Raw genomic sequence first — 21,762 nt, 5'->3', positions numbered from 1 at the left:
CACTTATTTGGACTCTAAACAGTGTCTTTAGTGAAACCATCTGGACAGCTTGGAGGGAAAATCCCTCTTTGGTAGTGCAACAGCTCAAAGACATCTGAAACACATCACAGGGCCCCGGAGAGTGACGGCTCTTTGTAAACATAGGCCTTCTGTTAAACAATGTATTTGTATGAAATTATTGTGCGCTCTTAATTTCTTAATTTGAAGAAAGATACTCAGTAGTCGTACATGATTTAAGATTTAAACAAGGTGCAGATCAATTCAACTCAGTTGATCCGAATTAAAAAAAAGCACAAGATAGTTACAGGCAAGAACAACAACAGGTAGCAATTATGTTCAGTGTAACACAAAACATTCAGAGCTATGCTCCCTGAGCAAACTACCGAACTCCAATCTGCTGAGTCCCTTTGCACCTTTAAGGAAAAGCTAAAGACCTTGCTCTCTTTCATCAACACCTACTCATCTAATGATATTGATGACAACTGACGGACAGAAAGACAGACATCTAGATAGATAAACAGATAGTTGATGCTGTACTTTGCCTCTGTGCATTGACTGTCAGCTTCAGTGTATCTGATCAGACTTAAAGCTGTTTGTTTGCACCTACTGCCGTTGTTTATTCGTTGCTAGATCCTTGATTGTGTTGTACTTATTCTCTGATGTATGTTGCTTTTGATAAAATTGTCTTCGAAGTAAACTGTAGAATTTTAAATGGTAAGTGGACTTGAACTTCTACAGCCCTTTTCTAGTCTTCTGACTACTCGAAGCGGGGGTTTTACACCGCAGGTCACACCAACACATTCACACCCTGATGGCAGAGGTTGCCAGTGAGACCATTAAAAGTAACTAAGCCAATACATACATGGCGGGAGCACAAGCAGGAGCAAATTGGGGTTAAGTGTTGCCCAAGGACACATCGGACATGTTGCTGCAGGAGCTGAGGATCGAAACCCTGACCTTCCGGTTGAAGACTCTGTACCAACTGAGCCACAGCTGCCCCTTGCACACACAATTGTAAACCTGGCTGTTTTAAATGTGCCAATAAATAAAATAATTCTCAATATTACACTGGTTTCATTTTTGTAGGCTGCTCTCTGTTCGGCCCAACTGTTGATGGATGGATGGATGGATGGATGGATGGATGGATGGATGGATGGATGGATGGATGGATGGATGGATGGATGGATGGATGGATGGATGGATGGATAGATAGATAGATAGATAGATAGATAGATAGATAGATAGATATAGATCGATAGATAGATACTTTATTGATTCAGAGGTAAATTCAGAGCATCCAGTAGCAGTTTACAAGAAAAGCAGGACACAAGACATTAATAACAATAAAAAACTGCTATCCTCCCTCCCTTCTGTATATAACAAACTCGAGACTAGATTTAGAAGCCCCCTATAGAGACTCAGACTAAACAAATTACAAATTAAACCTGTGCAATTAAAAGTAGACTCATACATATATAAAGAAATGTACATAACCTGTGCAGGAAAAGAAAACATAAATCATAACAGTAAAGGTCCAGTGGAAACAAAGTTCTGATTATTTTTTATAAAAGAAGAAGTGTACATGTATTCCTTTTTTTTTGGTCCAATGTCAGACTAAAGCTTTTAACTTGTTATTTAGATTAAAGCTCTAAGAGGAGAGAAAGCAGGCAGGAATCATTAAGAGAGGAATCCCAGGCATATGGCTGGTTTGTATCGGCTCCCCTCCCCCTCCCTTCCTTCCCTCCTGCCGTCCGCTCCGCAGCAGCAGCAGCAGCAGCAGCAGCAGGACAGAGGTAGTTCAGTTTTTGAAGCCGTGGCATGAATGATCTCATCTGAACCTGATCTCCGCTTTCCCCTGCCGTCGATCCTATGACCGAGACGGGAATAAAATAACACAAACACGAGGTGAGTGCGGCTACACGAAGCCACCCGGCGATAGTCCTCTTAACCCGGGTACACTTTGTGACTTGTGTTTTTTAAGGAACTTAACATCTCAACCGCGGAGAAAACTCTTGTTTTTTTAGGCTAGAAAGGAGGAAGGACCGCGGAGGATGTGTGTGGGTGGGCGCTTTTTGGCTAATTAGCTTCACGCTAGCTAGCATTCACATTTTTTTGTGAATAACATGAAATAGCGAATCGATAGCTCATGTGATATGTATGTTATGCTAGGTGGGTACTATACATCCACTTGTGATGGCGTTTTTATTTCGTTCACCGAACATGTTAGCCTAGTTAGCTAGCGGGAAGCTCAAAAGCCAGATCCGTAGCTTAGCATAGCATAGCAACTAGCCGGCTAGCTGTTAGCTACTAGCGCAAAATGGCCTCATTGTCGCTCGGTGGTTCTGCTGCTGTAAAGACAAAGCATGCGGCGGTCACGGCGGAGACTCTCCGGCTGCTCTCTGGAGCTGCAGAACCAGCCTTAATACGGATAATGATGACCAATATTTGTTTTTTAACGAGATTAAAACAACTCCGCCGTGCTCTGAGGTTATTTATTAATATAGTGAGATGTGGTGGTTTTTAGTGAGCAGTGGGGGATGGGTCATGCTGGGAGCCATTGACGTAAAGCGAGGCTGCATGTTGTTTGGCTTCTGGCTCCTAGCATAATACAAAAAAAAAAAAGCAGCAGCTCACTTTAGGTTAGTAATAGGTTAGCTACCCAACCTGCAATAATTATAACAAGCACTCCTTGACCTACATTTGATATACATATTGGCAAATTGCCTCCTATTATCACAAACGTAAACACGTAGGCTTTATTACACTTCATTACTCATTTCCTGGTACCTACCAGACAAGTTTTTTTTAACAGAGGCGCTGCTTGCCAGCAGGCAGCTGTTTGGGGCCCAGGGCCTGGAAGACACCCCCCCCCCCAACCCTTTTTGTGTCTTTATTTTAGATTTAGACTTTCCTTATTGTCATTTAATTTTAACTTTCACAGTGCAGATAACAACAAAATGTTGTTGCATTGGTTCGTTGTAGTGCAGGATAAAAAAGCAGCATCAAGTATTTATATGAGGAATGTAGTATTTACAAAATAAGGTGCAGATATCAATAGATTTATAATAAACAAAAGCTATGTGTGATATGACTATACAGGGGATATAGGGATAGGGGAGTGAATAAAGTTGAAAATCAGGGAGAGAGAGAGAGTGGGGAATGATGTGCAGGAAAGGAGCCACGGGTCAGATTCTAAACTACGCCGTCCACTTGTAGGAATATAGGTACCTGCACCCCGGGGGGTCCTATCTCACAGCACTCACTCATTTACTATTAAAACACTAAATTTTGCTCATCAAGGCCTGAATATTGGAGAGAGAAACTTAATTTTTCCCAGTCATTACGTTATGATTTGTAATCCATTTCCCCCCCCCCCTCTTAAAATTTTTAAAATGACATGGTTCTTAATATTCTTTTATTTTGAAAAGATAATATGGTGGTGAACTTAAAAACATAAAAATGTTGGAGAACGCTGGTTGGAGGGGCCCCCCTGCGAGTATTTGCCTTGGGCTCCCGCAGACGCTAGAATCGCAGCTGTTTTGAACATCTTTTGTCAGCATTTTCTTGTTAAATCTCGTCAGGACTAAATCGAATGCTATTGGCCCCTGAATGCACGACGTGGTCAGAAACTCATGTTGCAATTATTTTGGCAGATATTGCTTCATGAATACGCTCCATGATCACATTTTGCATCCCTATAAACAATTAAAATCGTGTTTGTTTTATTATTTGTTTGTACCAAGCGAACATGTTTTTTGCACCTGGACTAAATGATTTGTTCGGAGCGTAATGCTGTTTCATGAAACATTTGACCTTTTATCAAATACTTGCAGCATCAGGCGGTTTTGATCTCGCGCTCACATGTTGTGATCTTGGTTATTTTACGATTAATTATGCAGCCCCTCATGCGATCATGTTGGAAAATATACCACTGTCACCACAATTAAGCATTGAAAGCAGACAAAATGACTTAAAATCAATACTCATCTATAATGCTGTTAGCAATGTCAATGTAGGGAGCAGTTGTAGAATTGCACCATGACCATGCAAATTGAAGATAATGTCGAAATATTATCTTTACTCAGTTGTTCTTGGTGTAACTTCATTCAGTTAAATCAGAAGAACTCTTTACGGTAATTATTTGTGAAATGCTTCATTTTTTTGTCTGCTTTTGTTGCACAATCAGACGTTTTAAAGAGACGTCATTTCTGCTCAGAGTTAAAACTACCTTCATTCAGACATCTGAGATTTCACTTTAAAATGCTGAACTATAAGGTGATTAAAACCAGAACTCTTGTCATGTACAAACTGTTTTTTTTTTTAATTCACTGCAGTGTGCTTTCTCTCAGGTTGTAGGTCTTCCTGGCAATATCTAATTTTCTATTTTTTATTTTTTACCCTGTTGTCATTTTTCCTTTAAGGGGCTAGCTCTCTCTAGTGTCTCTTGTTTAACAGGGGCCAGCAAATATGCACTACACAAGAAGACAACATATGTCTCTGATTGTTTTCTCACTGTCTTGTATTTTAGATCTCCAGGCACCTTTGTAAATGACTTTATTTCCTACCCTGTCCACTGTTTGGAAATGTTTTTTTTTCCTGTATAAAAAAACGAAGACCCAAAGGCTCCTCTGCCATTCAGTGTACATTAGCTCCTCTTATTTGTGTGTATGGGCCACAGCCTCTAAAGACGTGATGCTGATCTGATCAATCAGTTGTCAATAGTAGTTGTAATCTAATCATTCTCTCTGATTTGATGTCAGGTTTTCATTGGTGTGAAGACGCACAGTACCTCCCTCTTTTTAAAAGGTGATGTAAAGAAGGGCTGGCAATCAATTGCTAATTAGTCATCAGTCAATTTATTGATTGAATGTTTGCTTACATGTTGATTGAATGTAAATTGCTGAATTATTTAGTTTTTTGTCACCTAAGATTTTGGCTGTAACTTCTTACACCCCCCCCTCTCCCCTCCCCCGAGTCCAACATGTATGAATTGAATGTCGTTTGCTTCGATTTATAGGGCTTAAGTTTTGCCTACGATGATGGCAGTGACAACTAATCAGAAAGAAGTTGAATGTTTTTCAAGATGCTGAAAATGAATTGTAACTAACAAGATACAGATGTTAACATCTCTTTGCTGTATGAATTATTTTTTGTAAAACTCAATCCTGCTTTTTCAGTCCCAACTTATCGGTCCCTTTCCATTGTACTCCTGGTTTTACTTTTTTGTGAATAATTTACAACAAAAAAAAGTGTCACAAATGCCAGTTGAAAGGAAGTGGAATCATTCATCCAAACACCCTGCCCACAGGTTTTAAACACAGAGGAGACACAGCCGGACACTGCAGACTATTTTTCTGTCTGATGGAAAATGAAATGCCACAGGCTGCTGTTCAGCACTCAGCCTCCTCTTAATGTGCATCCCATCTATTTTGGGGAGTCAGAGGGACTTTGGCGGGAGTGTTGTTTTGTTCCTATAAGACATCTGTGTGTTCCATTCGGTGTGTAATGAGGAAGTTGACTTTACCTTTCCCCCCCCCACCTCCCACCTCCTCCTGTCAGTGAACGGAAAGTGAAAATCTTGTTCTACTAGTTTTTGAAGCGTGTCTTGTGTAGAACTGGAAACCTGATCTCCCTTGTAAATATTAGTGGTTCATGGTGGTATATTTTGTATTGTGAATATTGTAAATGCTGTCATTTTGTACACTCTTGTTCTCACGTTTACCCCTTAAAAGCACCCTTTATTGATTAGGATATTTCTTGATCACAGGTTGCAGTGGGGAAGAATGAGTGCACTGATCATGTAACTTGAGTGCTGTTTTTTTTTGTTTCCTGACAAAGGTCTCTCTAGCCTGTGCTTACTTTGATACAGCGTCGGCTTTTAGTTGGTAACCATGCTATTTTCGGTGGCTCAGTGGTCTGTTAAAAGTGTGGTTGTTCCGCCCAGCAGGAGTCTTGCTTCAGACTGGCCTAAAATGGGCAGAAATGGTGCTGAACAAAAGCTGCTTGTCGCTCGTACAAAAGTACTTGAAGCGTTGCAGCCCGGACCAAGCTGCATTGCTATTGCCTGTGCCTCTCAACAGGAAAGGTATAGCAAACTTTAAGAAAAAACTACAACAAACAATTCACTGTTTACTGTAGTTCAGGAAGACGTTAAACCTGTAGAGCTAATAGTTAAAGTCACAGCTGCTGTTGAGCAGAACTTAGCCTTAATTACAGACGTCCATACACACATACTACACCACATAGCTTCATCACATCACTTACACATCATTAATTACATGACACTTATTCTTTCACTATCTTAGCTAGTGGAATCCAGAACAGTAGGCATCATGTGTGTTTGTCAGTGTGATTCATTCAAAATTCAAGTGGTGCTTTCCGATATCTAACTGTCTCTTTTCCCTCGCCACCACCACAGAGAGACAACATGTTCCCGAAGGGCACCAAGCGCAAGTTTTCAGACTCCGGGGAGGAGCCGGCGGCCTCTGGCGGCGACCAGGTCCCTGCAGCTTCATCTGCGGTGGCTCGGACGCTGTCTTCAGCCTACAGCCTGCAGAGGCAGTCTCTCCTTGACATGTCGCTGATCAAGTTGCAGCTCTGTCACATGCTGGTGGAGCCGAACCTGTGTCGCTCGGTGCTCATCGCTAACACGGTGCGGCAGATCCAGGAGGAGATGACCCAGGATGGCACCTGGCAGATCATGACCCAGGCCCTTGCAGCCGCCCAGTGTCCTGCAGACCGCCTGGTGGCCACAGAAGTGCTGTGCCGGCAGACGGACCCAGCAGCTCAGGCCAGCCAAAGTCCAAAGCCCTTCTCGGTGGTCGGCCTGGAAGAGGGCTACCACACTGAGGAGGTGGTGATGGACGGAGACGGGGAGACAGAGGTAACCATGTCCACTTTGTCGCCAGTTTCTCCGCAGCTGTCCTCCGCTTCTTACCTGGCAGGTCCCTTCGGCATGGGACCCTGCTGGGAGGACGAAGAAGACGACGGTGACTGCGAAGAGGACGAAGAGGAGGACAGCGAGGAGTGTGTGTCTGAAGGAGAGGAGGCAGACCGGGACCACCTGAGTGCAGACTCCAGGACAGGGGAGCAGGTTTTTGGGACTTTCGAGATCAAGCACCCAGCACCGCCCCCTGACCCAGCACTCGAAGAACTTTTTTCAGACGTGGACCCCTCCTACTATGACCTCGATACGGTGCTGACAGGCATGCAGGCGGCCCCAAAGATGGGCCCTTACGATCTGCTGGAGAGCCTTTCCTCTCACGGGCCTACAGCCCTGAGCTCCAGCACGAGCTGCAGGTCAGACCTGAATGAACTGGACCACATCATGGAGATCATAGTGGGATCCTGAAACTCAAAACATTCCTCTGGCCTGTACTGATCCCTCAGACTCTTTCCAGACTATGCACAGTACACGTGCATGTTCTGTTTGTGGTATTGTTGCACACGGAGATTGTTGAAGGTTTTGGGACAAGGTGGGAAATTATCAGCACGCCCGGTAGATTTTGGGATTGGCAGTTAGTGGTATAGTTAGTCTGCTCTAACGTCCGCTTAGGCGAGTCAGCTGCTGCAGTTCGGACCTTCATCTTTTAAAATAATTGGCTGTTAGAGTTCTGAGGATGAAATCAATAAATTTGGGGATTGGCGAGCCTTCCTGGCTGGTAGGCAAAGCAGTTAATTTCCTACTTTGTGGTTGAGATCCCAAACCTGACAATATCAGTGAGAGGGCAAAGATAATTACCTTATACCATGATGCATTCTTATTTACGTACTTTCCATGTTTACGTCTGTCATACATTCTGTCATACTAGCTCCTTCTGGACGTATTCGCTGCCATTTTGTCCATTTCTATTTATTATTACATGGACTGAGGAACAATTCATCACACTACACGCATCAGAAACCAGAACAAATTGTAAATCCAAATCTATGAATCAATGCATATTTTCCTAAAGATTTGAGCAATTGTGAATGGAATATATGTATATGTACGTATGTGTATATAGAAATATATTTTTTGCATTATACAGCTGGGGGATTTTGCAAGTATCATTTGATATTATTATTAATTTTTGTCCCTCCTAAGCGGTTTTTAAGATTTTAATGTAGCCAGACTCGAGACAGTGTCTTCCCATGGTTTGGTATAAATGGTCGACTGTAACGGGTGTCAGGGCTGGCATCGTCACACTTTCTAGGCGCTGTTCTTTCATTTCTCAAAAGCTTTACGCAGGGCAGTGAAATTACTGACGACTACCAACCACATGTTGCTTTAGATTATGTCTCTGGTAAGTTTTACAGTATTTAGCCGACAAATCGGAATCATTTCCCTGCCCTGCTTTTCATACAGATCTAATGACAATAACAGCTTTTTTCTAAAGCATTTGGTGAAACAACGGGGTGATAACTGCATCAAGAAGCCATATTTCTTTCTCTCATTTGTTCGAACTGCAAATGAAGAATTCTGTGTGTTAACCCAACCTAATTTATTGTTGTTTTATTTATTGTATTTATTATATCTAGGTACAGACATGCCATTTTTGATTTATCAAGTCAAACACGAGGCCCAATGAAATTATATCCTCCAAATTTTGCCCTCCGTTTCAAATGCAGTACCTATTTATTCCTCACGTTGTTTTTTTTTTTTCCTTCATTGTTAGTAGTAATAATATCCGGGTTACTATTCAAGTCACTATGCAGCTCTGTCATACGTGTTTCAAAATGATTGTATACGACTCCAACGTCCTTTAATTCCTTTATGCAAACAGTTGCCTTTCTCCTAAAGATGTGGAAAAATCAAATGCATTTTTCAAAATTGTTCCTTATCATGGTGATGAAGAGATTAACTCAGGCAAACAAAATGTATTGACAAAAATACAGTATTACGACACGCTGAATACCTTACCACAACACTCCTGAAGGATGTCACTCTGGTCTGTATGGGAGCTAGAACTTCAAAGACTAATTACCGTTGTAAAATGTATGCATTTTTTTATATTAAGGAAAAACATTGTAGCATCTTTGTAAATATTTTTTATAATAAAAGGTGCAACTATTGATTGTGTGGTGTGCTAAATCTTTTTTCTCTTCACAGCTTCACATACAAAAACACTTTTGGATTTTGAAGCATCAACCTCCGGGATCGAAAAAGAACGAAGATATGCTGAAGTGTAAAAACCTGCAGTTCATCCAGTGTCCACTTGAGGCTTTCACCAAGAGCCCCAGAAGTGACACACACGCCCATTCAAAAGGGCAGTTTTCACAGCAGGACTGAACATGTTTGAGGCCTGGAACAGGCATTGTCCTCATGGGCTCATTCTTTTTTTTTTTTTCCTATTTAAATCATCCCTTTTGATTTTATAAACGTGTTATATATAGATGTGAACTTAACGTACCTGATTGACAGGTTGGAGTATCATCAGCAGCAGTTGCCATACTGGAATGACTGTTTCAGTCTACCTTTCTGTCAACCAGGACAGACTGAGTGGGAGTTAAAGCAGGTTTTAACCCTCCTGACAAATAGTTACATCGCGCCTACCCTGATACCAGCTCTGCTACGCTCCTTTTTTAAAAAAATTTTTTTATTTTCCTTCACCAGTTTTGGGAGTGCTAAGGTATGACATGCAGGAAAGGAACCACAAGACTTGAACCTGAGCTGCCCGCTTAGAGGACAAGAGCCTCTGTACAGGGGGCGAGACCCATAAGGCCCTCTGTGCCTTGACAAGGAGATTTCTATAAAAGCAAGTTCATGTAAAACAAGTAGTACTGATTATATAATCAGTTATGAAACCGAGAAATGAATGCAGTATGCTATCCTGTAAGGCTCAATACCATTTCTTGGTGTTTTGAGACGTCTTCTCACATTTCTCAGAGATGCTGCAGACAAGCGCCAAAATGATTCCAATAGCCAATGAAAGGGGAAAGTAACACAGCTGACAACGGCATCTGGAAATGTACGGAAACTTTGTTGTGCGTGTTGATGTCATTTCAGTCTGATTGATGTTTCAGGCTCTTGAAGGTTTGTCCCATTTCGTCCTCTCGTCCTTGCAGCTCTGTTCCAAAGGGGCAAAGTGTCACTAAAAAACGGGGGGTCGGGAAAAGAGAGATAAGGGGCGAAACTGAGTAGGCCACTTGAGACCAGCTACAGTCCAGGTACAACATTATATTTGCTCAAGGACTCACGGCGTTTGTAATATAAGTGAGTAGATTTTCGCATTTGTCATGATGTTAAAATGCTTTCAGTGAATTACATTGACAGGACTTTTGATGGTCACGCCACGTGCTCTCTCACATGATGAAGTTGGATAGGGACATTCAGAGAGGGCGTCAACGGCTTCAACCAAACACAAGGATTGTCTGTTCTCGTTTAAGACCTGCATGAAACCATCTCCTTCACAGCAGAACTATGGACGTCCTATTAATAACGAACCCTACTTCTCAGTGCGCTGAAAACAGCCTCTTTTTCCTTCTCAAACAGACACAAATCAAAATCTTCAAGTCAAAGGTACTCGTTTGTAAAAATCAAGCTTGCTCCACATGTTGGCACGCTGCCTAGTCTTGGTTTGCCCATAGTTAAAGATTAATGGCCTCTCGGTGGTGACTCAGCAAAAAAAAGCAGCCTGAGGAAAAACTGAGAATCGCCAGAGAAAGAGACTATTGTGTCTCAAAAAAGCAGCAGCGGAGAAAAACAGTCAATATGCTGCAGAGAAAGCAAGAGGTTCAGAGATGCACAAGAAGTCCCAAGTTTAAAACCTTTTTTGTTACGAGTGTTTGCACCTCTGATGCGTCTGAAATGCAGCTCACTTTGGATATGACATGTTCAGCTAACTGTTATTCATAATATCAGTGTTTGCTGCTGAACTGAGGACTGAACAGCCTTGAAACTCTGAACTGGATAAGTGTTGATAAGCACTAACAGGCCACTGCTCTCAAGTTGCCTTCAGGTGCTTCTCTGAAGCTTGAGGTATGATGTGAAGACGTATCTCACAACACAAAGAAGAATTTAAGAGATTTAAAGTGCAATGAAAACAGTTTACAACAAGAAAAGTTCAATATTTTACTTCACACCTGTTATTAAAGAATCCCTGCACACGTAAATACACGGCAGCTTTTTTTGTTTTTTCTTCTTTATCACTTTGTTTTTGCTTTGAAATGATGAGGCGCAACATATTTATAAATGTTGATTGTCTACTTTCTGCTTTTGAAGCGGGACACGAGGAAAGAAGAAGTAGAAGAGGTGAAGCCGTGACAGTCTCAGCAGGAAGAGAAGAAAAAAAACGTGAATGAAGAGCTTCCTTATTTGGAGTTTGCCTTCCACGTCTTTCCGGTCACATTCTCCCCACCCCCACCTCTTCCCTTCTGAGTCATCTGTCCCTTTAAAGTGATGCGTTCAAGTGCTCACTGCAGCTTCCTCGTGCCTTCAGAGACGGTTCTGATATATTCCATATTTGTTGTCTTATAATATCTTTATTCTACCTGAGCCAGCTGCTTTATTCAAACTCTCAGTTTAATGAAAATCACTTAATACTGTGATCTTAAAAAGAAAAGAGAAACAGAAGTATACGACTAATACATAATGATTTATACAACCTAGAAACAACAACTTATTCAGACCTCATCTTAATGCTGTTAATTAACAGAGCGTTACTTCTGATTTAGCAGCCATTTTCGCTTATGCACCCCTGAAAATTTCTAGAAAATTTCATGCAGGCTGTCCCTGACCTTTTCCAGACTCGCCTGTTCACACATGCATCTCCCCGTTTGATCGGAGGACGGGGGTCTCAGGATGCAAAAGCATGACAAAAAAGAACGTGATAGTAGCCGACCAAACCGATCCAAGTAGCTCTACATATTCACATTATCAACAACAGAGCAGATAAGAACACAGAAGCACAATAAAGCAGTTTCATTACACGTGCAGTGTGCACCAGGTGCAAGTCTACAGTCTATGGCCATGCCCCAGTTGCAGGATATAAACGTTGCCGTCCCCTCCCACTCGCTCACATGGACACTTCCTGATTACTTCCTGTTGCATTCTCACAGCTGCTCACCCCTTCACACAGAAAATTCACTCAGGGGGCTGCCAGGTAAATCCAGGTGAAGAGTTAAAAGATGTGGCTGTTTGCACTCACATATAAAGCTCACCCAGTTTGTTGCATGTGTGAAAGCACCTTAATACTACCACCCACGACACAAGCTATACCTAACAGGACAGTATCAACAAAGGGAAAGGGGCCACAGGCCGGACCCGATCCTGGACCGCCTTCCGAGATGACTGAAGCGCCTGTATGTGGGGCGCGACCCAACCACTAGTCTAACTGTGCCCCAGAAGAATATCCTGCTGCGTTCTCACATCAGCCCACTTGGACGTGCTGCTGAATAATACTATAAAGGGGCCAACAAGGAGACACTCCTGGTGAAGATTGAGCAAAACAATTCGGCTGTTTTTTTTTTCACATATTCAACTCCTCCAGGAAATATCCTGATTATTTCAGGAGATTTCTGTATGTGTGAAAAGGGTCCACGTGTCTTTAGTCTCCGTTTTCCAGGTCATAAAAGATGATTGTATCAGTGCTATTATGTACCTCATCAGAATCAGCTTTATTGGCCAGGTATGTTTAATACACAAGAAATTTAACTTTGGTAGACAAATGTAAATAATAAAAACAATTAGCTAAAAATATAATAATTAAAGACTAATATGTACAAGACTAGACTAAACTAGGAGCAACTGCATTCATATGTTACGCCAAGTTGTGCTTTTTTAATATAAAATCTGTATTTGCAATGATCTTTATACCAGTTTCTCCGCTCACGTGTGCCCCAAATGTTCTCTCTGATTTTTACGAGCAGCTCCTGAACGCACCAGCAGGGAACGAACGTCCGCACATTCGCTGCCCCGTGAGAGGCGGAGGAGGGCGCGTGATCAGCGGACTAACGGACCAATCAAATCGAGCCCTTTAGGTTTCTCTCTCTCTCTCTCTCTCTCTCGCTCCCCCTCCTCCTCCTCGCGCTCTCCGTCGCTGTGGATGGACGGAACATTCCTCATATTCCTCGGGCTCGACAGCGGAGGAACGCGGCGACGAAAACGACGCGAGCCGAAGACACGACGCTTTTAAAACACCCCATGACACTTTCGAAGGACACGTAAGGTTGTTTTGAATCTCTTTTTATTCATTCGATTCAAATGTAATCAAGTTTTGCCTTTTATAAACGAGTCTAAAGAGGAGGGGGGTAGCGCTACCCAGCTGTAGTCCGGGGGACCGTGAAGGGGTCAGGAGGTGTTCATGGGGGTGCTTGTGTATAAGTAAGATGGAGTAACGTTGTTTACTTATTTCACTTTTAGAAAAAGTAGCTTTAAATCATCATATTTGACGGTCTCCTGGTTTAATATCGCCATTAAAAACGGACCACGCAGCTATTAATGTCCTTTTCAGGGGTCAAACTCCAATGAAAGGGGGCTTCATGTGGACCCATCTGTTATCTCAGGGTAAAAACTATCCCCCCCCCCATAGTCTGTGAAGGATGAGTAAAGTCTCACAGTCTGCTGGGCTGACTAACAGTGACTCATAATAGTTGTAATGTTCACTTTTTAAAATGCACAAACTCAAATGTTTAACCCTTTAGATTTGTGCATGTGGAGTCTGCAGGAGTCTGTTTCCTGGTGTTAGGGGATCTCTTCTTGTGCTGTTTGTTGATCGATTCAAAGTGAATGTGGGGGAATTAGACATATTTGCTAGTTTGGTGCTGTTACATAAACTGGATGTAAGGTTAGCAGGCAGTGCAGCCTGATGTGGACATGAATGTTTCTCCCTTTTCTTCTCAGCTCCTGTCGTTGTTTTAGTTTTCTTGTGTAAACAGAAGCATGACAGATATATGTGTCTCTAAGTACCGTAATGAAAGCCCAAGCGTGTTGAATTAAACATTATAACACATACAGTAAGTCAAATCATCATGTGAAACAGTTTGCTGTGCTAGGAAACATTGTGGTTGCAAATTATACAAGTGCTAATCTGTTAAATTATTGAGTTGTTAGTTTTTACTACAGATGTTGAGAATATTTCAGTTTAATAACTTGAGGTTGAAGTTGGTTTGTCTGTCTTGAAGAGTTGGTAACACTTTCAAGGTCAGTTTGTTCAGTTTGATAAAGTTGCGCATGTTTAAAACAGAGATAGAAAATCAGAGTTTAAAATGCATACTGGTGGATTCTGCTGTTAATCGAGTCTAACCGGTCATCTTGTAATCTATCAATCCAGGCTAATGTTGGGTCGTGGTGTCAAGCGGAAGTGGAGCTGCCTGGAGGAGCTCGAGGTGGAGACGCTCCCTGCTTCTGAAGAGAAGAAGAATGGCGAGGAAGAACAGGAGGACGAGGACGGCTTCCTCGTGGATCCGTCCAAGTCCGACGCGAGCCACCTGCAGCAGCGTCAGCGGGTGCTCGGCCTCTGCATGGAGAAGCTGCAGCGCTACCAGGCCGGCGTGGAGCTCAGCCTGCGTCGCTCTGTGCTCCTCATCAACACGCTCAGGCAGATCCAGGAGGACATGCAGAGCGACGGCGTGGGAACCTGCACGCCAGAGGTTCTCCTCAACAGCGTCCACTCGGATTCCTGCATTCTCAGGGAGGACGTGCCGGTTACGTGCCCCGGGTGCGCAGAAGTCGAAGAAGACAGCTTTTCTCCACAGCTGTCTCCTGAGCTCCACCTTCAAGAGGCGAACGGCTCGCCGGACCAGCCTAAATCATTTCCTGCGGCGACCATCAACGCTTTCAGCGATGCAGTAAACGCCATGGGTTACCTCGGCGACCTCGCCCTGGACGACATCTTTGAGGACATTGACACATCAATGTACGAGACTTCAGATCTGCCTTCTGCCTGGGCGTCGGGCCCTCTGTGGCCCGTCACTGTGTCACTCTGGGCGGACGAGGACGTTAAAATGCGCTCTAGCAGTCACAGCTCAGCTGGGAGTCTCCAGTCGTGTCTGACGGACCTCAACGAGCTCGACCACATCATGGAAATTCTGGTCAAGTCCTGATCGCTGACACGAACTCCTGAAACTTTTAGGTGAACCCGAGGAGTCTGATCACAGCCGATGCGGATGGCGAGGACTGATCCGAGCGTGAATGAACTCAGCGTGAGCTCGGATAGTTTGAGGTTCCATCGGGAAATTTCATTTCGATTAAAACACCGACTTCTATGCAACTCCTTCAGAACTAAACGTCTCACATTTTTAAGTTACGTCCACGAGCGTATGCTCATCATAAGAACCAAACTATAAAGTTCAGCGAGTGAGGTGTGCATCCTCAAACTTCATCACAGACACTTTTATACTGTTGAATATTAAATACAGTGAATATTATTGTTGACATTCAACAAAGAGACGTGCACTCTGAACAGAGAGAGAGTGAAAGACCCAATTTCTGCACGTCTAATCGCTCTGCCGCTCAAGGTCAGGTTGTGTTTTGAGTAGTGGCTGAGTAATCTGTAGTAGAAGCAGACGAGACATGTCTCGGCAGAGGCAGAAAAAGGAATAGTGGAATGGGTTTCTTGTCAGGGAAGCACATTAACAAAGAGAACAGGAGGACTTTATTAACAGAGTAAAAGTGTCTGAGGTGAGTTTAACTTCAGTCGATGAGTTTGTAAATGCCGATGGAACCTCAAATTTCCAGTGTCACATAAGTTATGCCACCTTTCTCTCCTGTTTTGTAAAGTTTTATTAGCAAGAAGCATGAGCACCTCTCCGAGTGAATCACCCGCTCGGGAAGAAGAAACCTGAGCCGCCCTGTTCGGCGTCACTCAGGCTGTAAGATCCGAACCGGGTTGATTATTAATTGAAATCTCTTCAATTACTTAAGAGGGTGTGATTCAAGCAGCCGGGAGGGCAAAGGCCTGGGTTCCTTTTCACTGCTGGGACTGACTGGCTTCTTATCGCTCCATGTAGGATATTTAAACGTGCGGCGCGGCGGTGACGCGGCGGTGCAAAGGTGAATGCTTTGTATATTTATTTGTCTCGTGAAAAGAAGAAGAAGGTGGTCTCTGAATTTGGGGAATCTTAACAGCCAAAGAAGCGAGCTTCCCCATTCTTGTCGATGAAACGCCACATTCAGGTCCCATCACAAGAAGTGGGAAAAATGGACATCTCGCCCAGAACACTTTATGTAATATTATTCTTATTTATGAATGAAAATCCGACTACGAAACTGCAGCAGATATATGACATGTTCTCTTTGTGTACAGTCTTTTATTTGGGCGTGAGTGTAACTTATTGTTCCGATTCTTTTGGACCTCGGACTCTTCAGTGTATCAGCTGCCATTTCTACTGCTTTCGCTGACTCTGCTGACAAACTATCGGCGCCTTCACACAAGAAATATTCCCGTCTTTTCGTCCCTTTCGGCAGCTTGTATTTACGGTGAATGCGACTTGTCTTTTAACGCAGCATCAAACATGTATTTTAAACAGTATGTAAAGAATCTCTGGTCTCGACTGAGGAGCTGATCGCCTCGAGTCAACAATCAGGAAGACTTTTGCCATGTCTCTGAATTGTAAACTGGCAACAGAAGCCGATGTATTTTTACAGCCATCGTGATGGTATGAACTTTTATTGCAATGTTGGGAGTTTTTCAAACAGATTTTTATGCGTTTGTACCCGAGACTCGAATCACTTGTCCGGTAGAGGAGAAAACGGCGAGTGAAGGGCTGCGACAGAGCTCGTGCTCGACCTTCACAATCTGTGGTTTACTCCTGTTCTACCTCCTTGAACGTGTGTTTGTTTCCGGTGGAGTGGGACGCTTCTGTTTCACACCACGCACCGTCTCTGATTGAAATCATGTCGTTTTATGTCATTGAGCTTAACGGGGCAGGAAAAAAAAAAAAAAACAACCTAACTGAATCCAACGCTCTCCTTTCAGACCAAAGTGATCCGTCAGCATGTCCATCTCTCCCTCCTCGACAATGTGCCTTACTACTGAACTGAACTTTTTATTCATGTTGAGCTTTTTTGTGCTTGCCTGATCTTCATTGATTTAAGAAAAAGACCCTCAAGAAACGAGGCGTGGTGTTATATAAAGCATGGAAAACCCTGAACCGTCATCTCTTCTTTCTGCGCCTGGTGCACACTGGTAGCATATGAGCTTAATGTATCGTGACAGGCTGACAGCGAACTAGCTGAGGGAGGAAGTGGCAGCTAGGGCCAGGAGGGAAAAATAAGAGGAGGAGGAGGAGGAGGGGGAGGAAGCAGCTTGCGTCACTCTGCTCAGTAGGCGGGGTTTAGAGCTTGTTTTGCCCAGACTCTGACCACCGACCAATCACATGAGGAGTACGAGGAGCTGGATTGATGTGCGAGGAGCACACTGCTTCAACAACAACTTGTTTTTGCTCCTGATGGCTCTGCACAGAAAAACAGAGTGTGTGTGTGTATGTGTGTGAATCTGTTGGATTTGAGCCTGAAACAAATCCACTTTCCTGTTGTTTGTTTTTCTTTTTGTTGCCATTCACATAAACTTCCCAACAGGACTGAAAACAACAAGCAGAGAGCTGCAGTGTTATTTATGAAAGGATGAGCGTGTCAGTGGGGTTTGTAAAGCACAAGCTGTGTTGCTGATTATGATACACATGTAACTGAAGGATGACTTTACGCAGTAATGAGATGGAAATGAATAATGTATTGTATTTTTTTGTGGAATATTTTATAGATTTTATTCGAAAATACAGTAAGAAATACCCTAACTTGTGTGTGTGACTCCTTATTTCACTGATCTACTGTAAGGCAGACGTCATGGCGCAGACGTAAGACGTAAAAACATCACGCACACGTTACAAAAAAGACAGCAGCCAAAGAAACGCGTAAAGAGAAATCCGCCGGAGAAACGAGCCGTGCTGCACGTCATGCATTCACAATGAGGTATTAGTCAATACACTCCAGCCTGCATGAGGTTTGTGGACGAGCACTGTGTGGGGTTTTTAATCCCTTAGTCGGGCCTTCAAGGCTGATTCTGCAGAGACTTCACCTTGATCAGTTGTGTTTATACTGTGACCTGATAAATCAAACGTGCACGTCTCGTTTTTAAGGAAACTGGCATCAAAAATGTTGGATTAAAACCTTAATCCGGCCTGAAAAGAATCTTTAAATTCACAACTTTAGATTGTTTTTTCAAGTGAAGGAAACGTCTTTCACATCCCTCTTCACGTCTGTGTGAACATCTACAGTCGACAACGTGCAGCGTACAGCCTGAGAAGCTCAGCTCCGGGTAACAGCTCCCCGTCTCCTCTTTTCTAACACATGGCTGAAGGATCAAACTGCAGCCAAGACTGCCCCCTGGTGGTCGTCTGACTGAACAGCATCTGTGTGCTGATTGCAAGAATGACTTTGCAAATTCAAAGAATATGTTTGTGGGTGTTTGGGGATAAAGAAGTCTGGGGGTTTTTTTGCAGCTTCCTCATAAAAAAAAAAAACCTGATCCTGGCGTCTCTGCTCTGCAGCCCGATCGGCTCCACTACAGTCTCTAATGTCTCGAGTTAGAGGTTTCAACATCACATTTCAGCCTGTACTCTGCTGTGGACACGTCTGCAGAAGTACGAGTTGATACTGTGGGGCGAAAAAGATCTAAAGATCGTCGACCTCCAGACAACACAACGGATAAATTACTGTAAAGGTGGAACAATGAGCCGACTCTTCCTCGAGTCTACAACACAGTCTTACATACTGTTCTGTAGAAGACAAGAAATGTCAAACTTGCCTTTAAACTCCTCGACAGGAAACAGCAATTAATCAGTTCTGTTTAATTTCCTTAGAGTTGGTAATAAGCCTCAAAATTACCAACAGGCTTGCCAATGTCAATAAAAACAACAAACAAGCTTCCCACATGGTCGACTGGGATGAAATCTACAGAAACATGACTCCAGACTGGGATTTTTTAATGCGTCTTTTTTTTTAATCTGCCTTGTTTTCAGTTTTTTGTTACTAGAGTTTTTAATGTTAGTGTATTTTATCGAGCAGGGACTTTGCATCGATGTGCAGCCCCTTTCCCATGAATGGATGTCACAGCAAAAACTCATCAATCCAAACAAGTGTTAGAACTATATATATATATCAGGATATTTATTATAAGCCTAATTTTGCCTGATATAGCAACATACATGTCTGATTTCAAGATTTAAAAAGCTAATTGAAGGCCTGCTTTGCTTGTTTCTTAGTAAACATACTTTCTAATCGAGGTGTAAAAGGTGCTCTGTCTGTTTCTGGGATAATTTGTCCTTCTTTAAGCGCAGAGGGATTGCTCTACAGAGAGTAAAAAAACAAACAGAGGTGGAGTTCCGGTAGATGTTGTTGTTGAGAGGAGCTGTGGAGCTGGAATTCAGGGAGTGGTCACACACGAGGAGGAGCAACACGTGCACACTGCTGCACAAACCCACTGCTCATAAAGCAGACGTGCAGGGAGAGCTTATCTGACTGGACACACACACCTCAATACCTACTTCCCTACCTCCTAACCTCCCTACCTACTTTCTTCCCTCCCTTCCTCCTTTCCTTCCTACCCCCCTCCCTACCTGCCTCCCTACCTACCTGCCTTCCTACCTACCCACCTGCTTTCTTCCCTCCCTCCTTTCCTTCCTAACTCCCTCCCTAACTACCTCCCTCTTTTCCTTCCTACCTACCTATCTGCCTACCCTTTTCCCTCCCTCCTTTCCTTCCTACCTACCTACCTACCTACCTACCTACCTACCTACCTACCTACCTACCTACCTACCTACCTATCTTCCCTCCCTCCTTTCCTTTCTAACTACCTCCCACCCTTCCTTCCTAACTACCTTGATCCCTCCCTCCTTTCCTACCTACCTACCTTCCTTCCTTCCTTCCTTCCTCCCTCCTCATATATCCGTCTATGACACTGCCTGTTAGTCATTGTGAAGCTGAAGGTGTGGTACAGAAGTAGAAATGCTTTGCGGTGACTCAGACGTGGTTTAATGTTTCTGCAGGCAGACATCAGTCGGCTGCGGTGGGTTGAAGCTGGGATCTTTGGCTCCGGCCGCACTCTGACTCAGCACAAACTCTCAGGACAAAAAACTGTCTGCAGCTGCAAAACTATCAGATGGACTGACGCATAGATACAGCGAGCAGCACTCTGCGAGATGTACACCCAACACCAACATGTTCGGATTCAACAGAAAGACAAGAGAGAGGTGTCAGATGTTTTTTTAAAGGTTTCTTTCAGGCTTGTTGTCCCTTCATTGTAGAGATGAGACAGTTTATAGAGGCAGAAATCAAGGAGAGAGAGAGAGAGAGAGAGAGAGAGAGAGAGAGAGAGAGAGAGTTTAGGAATCGAACCCGAGTCTCTGCCCCACCTGCAGGACTAAATGCTGCGTACATGGGGCGCTTGCACTAACCGCTAACTAGCCGCTAACTGCTGTTAAAACAGCTCTGACGAGCAACATGGTGAATAAGAACTTAAAGGGGAGTGTCACAGCTGCTTCTTATGATCATCGACGCAGGTTTTACTTCTTCTAATTGTTGACCTGTTCAATGAGTCAAATTTAAGGCCTCGACTGTCTGAGGCTAAATGAGCTGTTCGTCTCCATCCTTCTCCTTCGTCCTGCATCTCCCTCGATCCCACTTTCCGAGCCTGACACTCTCACAAGTCTCCTTCATGAGTCTTGTTGTGCTCGAGGTTTCTGCCACTTAAAGGATGTTTTTCTTCTCACCACTGTAACTCTGATAAATGTTCCTAAGTGCTCATGATGGACTAACGTCGGATCGTAGTAGATAACATGACGATGAGACTGTTGTCTGCAGATAACGCGTGGTATGAATTGTTGCTGAATAAATCAACATTAATTGAACTGATGATTGATGATATCTGGTGGTTATTTTAGTTTCTCTGTATTTCTGTTGGCAGTGTCTCCGTGCAAACCTCGAGCTGAAGGTGAGAAAGAACAAAAAGAGGGAACTTTCAGACTCTAGCACGCTGAGACAGCTGACACGACGCGTTACCTTCAGATTCACGTTTGAGCACATTCTTCCCCAGAATAAGATCTATGGATGTTACATAAACCTGAAGTGATCCAGGAGGAAACTGCTGCTGTCGTCTCAAACTGACTCAGACATTTTATTTTCTATTGTAGTGTTTTCATAACCTATATTATTTCTTTAAGTGTAAAAATAAATAAAATCAAACTGTGTAGCTTTTTGTCTTTGGGCAACAGGGTTTGGTAGTGAAGAGACATTTTTTAAAGGTCTGTTTTAAGTGAGGAGCTTTAGCGCCCCACGCTGGTCCACAGCGGGTGTTTCAGGATCTCTTTTTTTTTCAGTGGAAAAGTTCCACGTTGTTTATCGCTTATAAGAAAGAATTGCTTTTAATTTCTGGACATGATGATTATTTGAAAATCCCCTCACAGTTTCTGAAAAACAGCCTCTAAATCTGCTTTTGAACGCCGTCCGCCCCGAGTGAACATTTATTCTGTCTGCTGTAATATTCCCCCTTCATGAGCCTGAAGTGACTGCATGACTTGACAAATCAACGCAGGTCCCCGGATGTATTTAACGTTGATTAGTTTAGAGATTAAAAACATTTAAATAAGAGCGTCTGTCTCTCTCTCTCTCGCCCGCCCACAGCGCAGCAGGTTGGAATAGATGCCCTTTTACAAAACTAAATCAAGATGATGACTTTTTAATTCAGTTTGTTTAGTGATGCTTGTTGTGCAGGTAGTCTAGTGGTGAGTGCACATACTCCTCCCTGGGTTCACTGTGGGTTCTTCTTTGACCTGTCATGTTAATCC

General features: G+C 43.3%; 3 protein-coding genes across 9 annotated transcripts in view; 2 read left to right on the top strand and 1 right to left on the bottom strand.

Moving 5' to 3' along the window:
* Positions 1-21,762, bottom strand: part of LOC306840485 (phospholipase B1, membrane-associated-like) — a 70,550-nt gene that overhangs the window by 15,664 nt on the left and 33,124 nt on the right. The window lies entirely within an intron of this gene.
* Positions 1,339-9,054, top strand: cdca4 (cell division cycle associated 4). 2 transcript variants are annotated; one of them, XM_079369823.1, is made up of 3 exons: positions 1,339-1,905; positions 5,948-6,085; positions 6,419-9,054. In XM_079369823.1, the coding sequence occupies exon 3, from the start codon at positions 6,428-6,430 to the stop codon at positions 7,349-7,351; it is 924 nt and encodes a 307-aa protein (XP_079225949.1). In that variant the 5' UTR covers positions 1,339-1,905; positions 5,948-6,085; positions 6,419-6,427; the 3' UTR covers positions 7,352-9,054. The 2 variants fall into 2 exon arrangements, with proteins under 2 accessions (XP_079225949.1, XP_079225948.1); XM_079369822.1 differs by lacking the exon at positions 5,948-6,085 and having other exon boundaries at positions 1,342-1,905.
* Positions 12,596-15,195, top strand: LOC306840494 (cell division cycle-associated protein 4). 3 transcript variants are annotated; one of them, XM_079369828.1, is made up of 2 exons: positions 12,596-13,143; positions 14,253-15,195. In XM_079369828.1, the coding sequence occupies exons 1-2, from the start codon at positions 13,124-13,126 to the stop codon at positions 15,022-15,024; spliced, it is 792 nt and encodes a 263-aa protein (XP_079225954.1). In that variant the 5' UTR covers positions 12,596-13,123; the 3' UTR covers positions 15,025-15,195. The 3 variants fall into 3 exon arrangements, with proteins under 3 accessions (XP_079225954.1, XP_079225956.1, XP_079225955.1); XM_079369830.1 differs by having other exon boundaries at positions 12,597-13,148; XM_079369829.1 differs by lacking the exon at positions 12,596-13,143 and adding an exon at positions 13,170-13,303.

Source organism: Symphodus melops (assembly GCF_947650265.1).
Source record: "Symphodus melops genome assembly, chromosome: 19".
NCBI lineage: Eukaryota > Metazoa > Chordata > Actinopteri > Labriformes > Labridae > Symphodus > Symphodus melops.
This window is presented reverse-complemented; position numbering and strand designations above follow the sequence as displayed.

Coding starts and splice junctions, on each gene's coding strand:
- cdca4 (XM_079369823.1), top strand. CDS start 6,428: ATGTTCCCGAAGGGCACCAAGCGCAAGTTTTCAGACTCCGGGGAGGAG.
- LOC306840494 (XM_079369828.1), top strand. CDS start 13,124: ATGACACTTTCGAAGGACAC. Junction 13,144..14,252: donor ATGACACTTTCGAAGGACAC/GTAAGGTTGTTT, acceptor CTATCAATCCAG/GCTAATGTTGGGTCGTGGTG.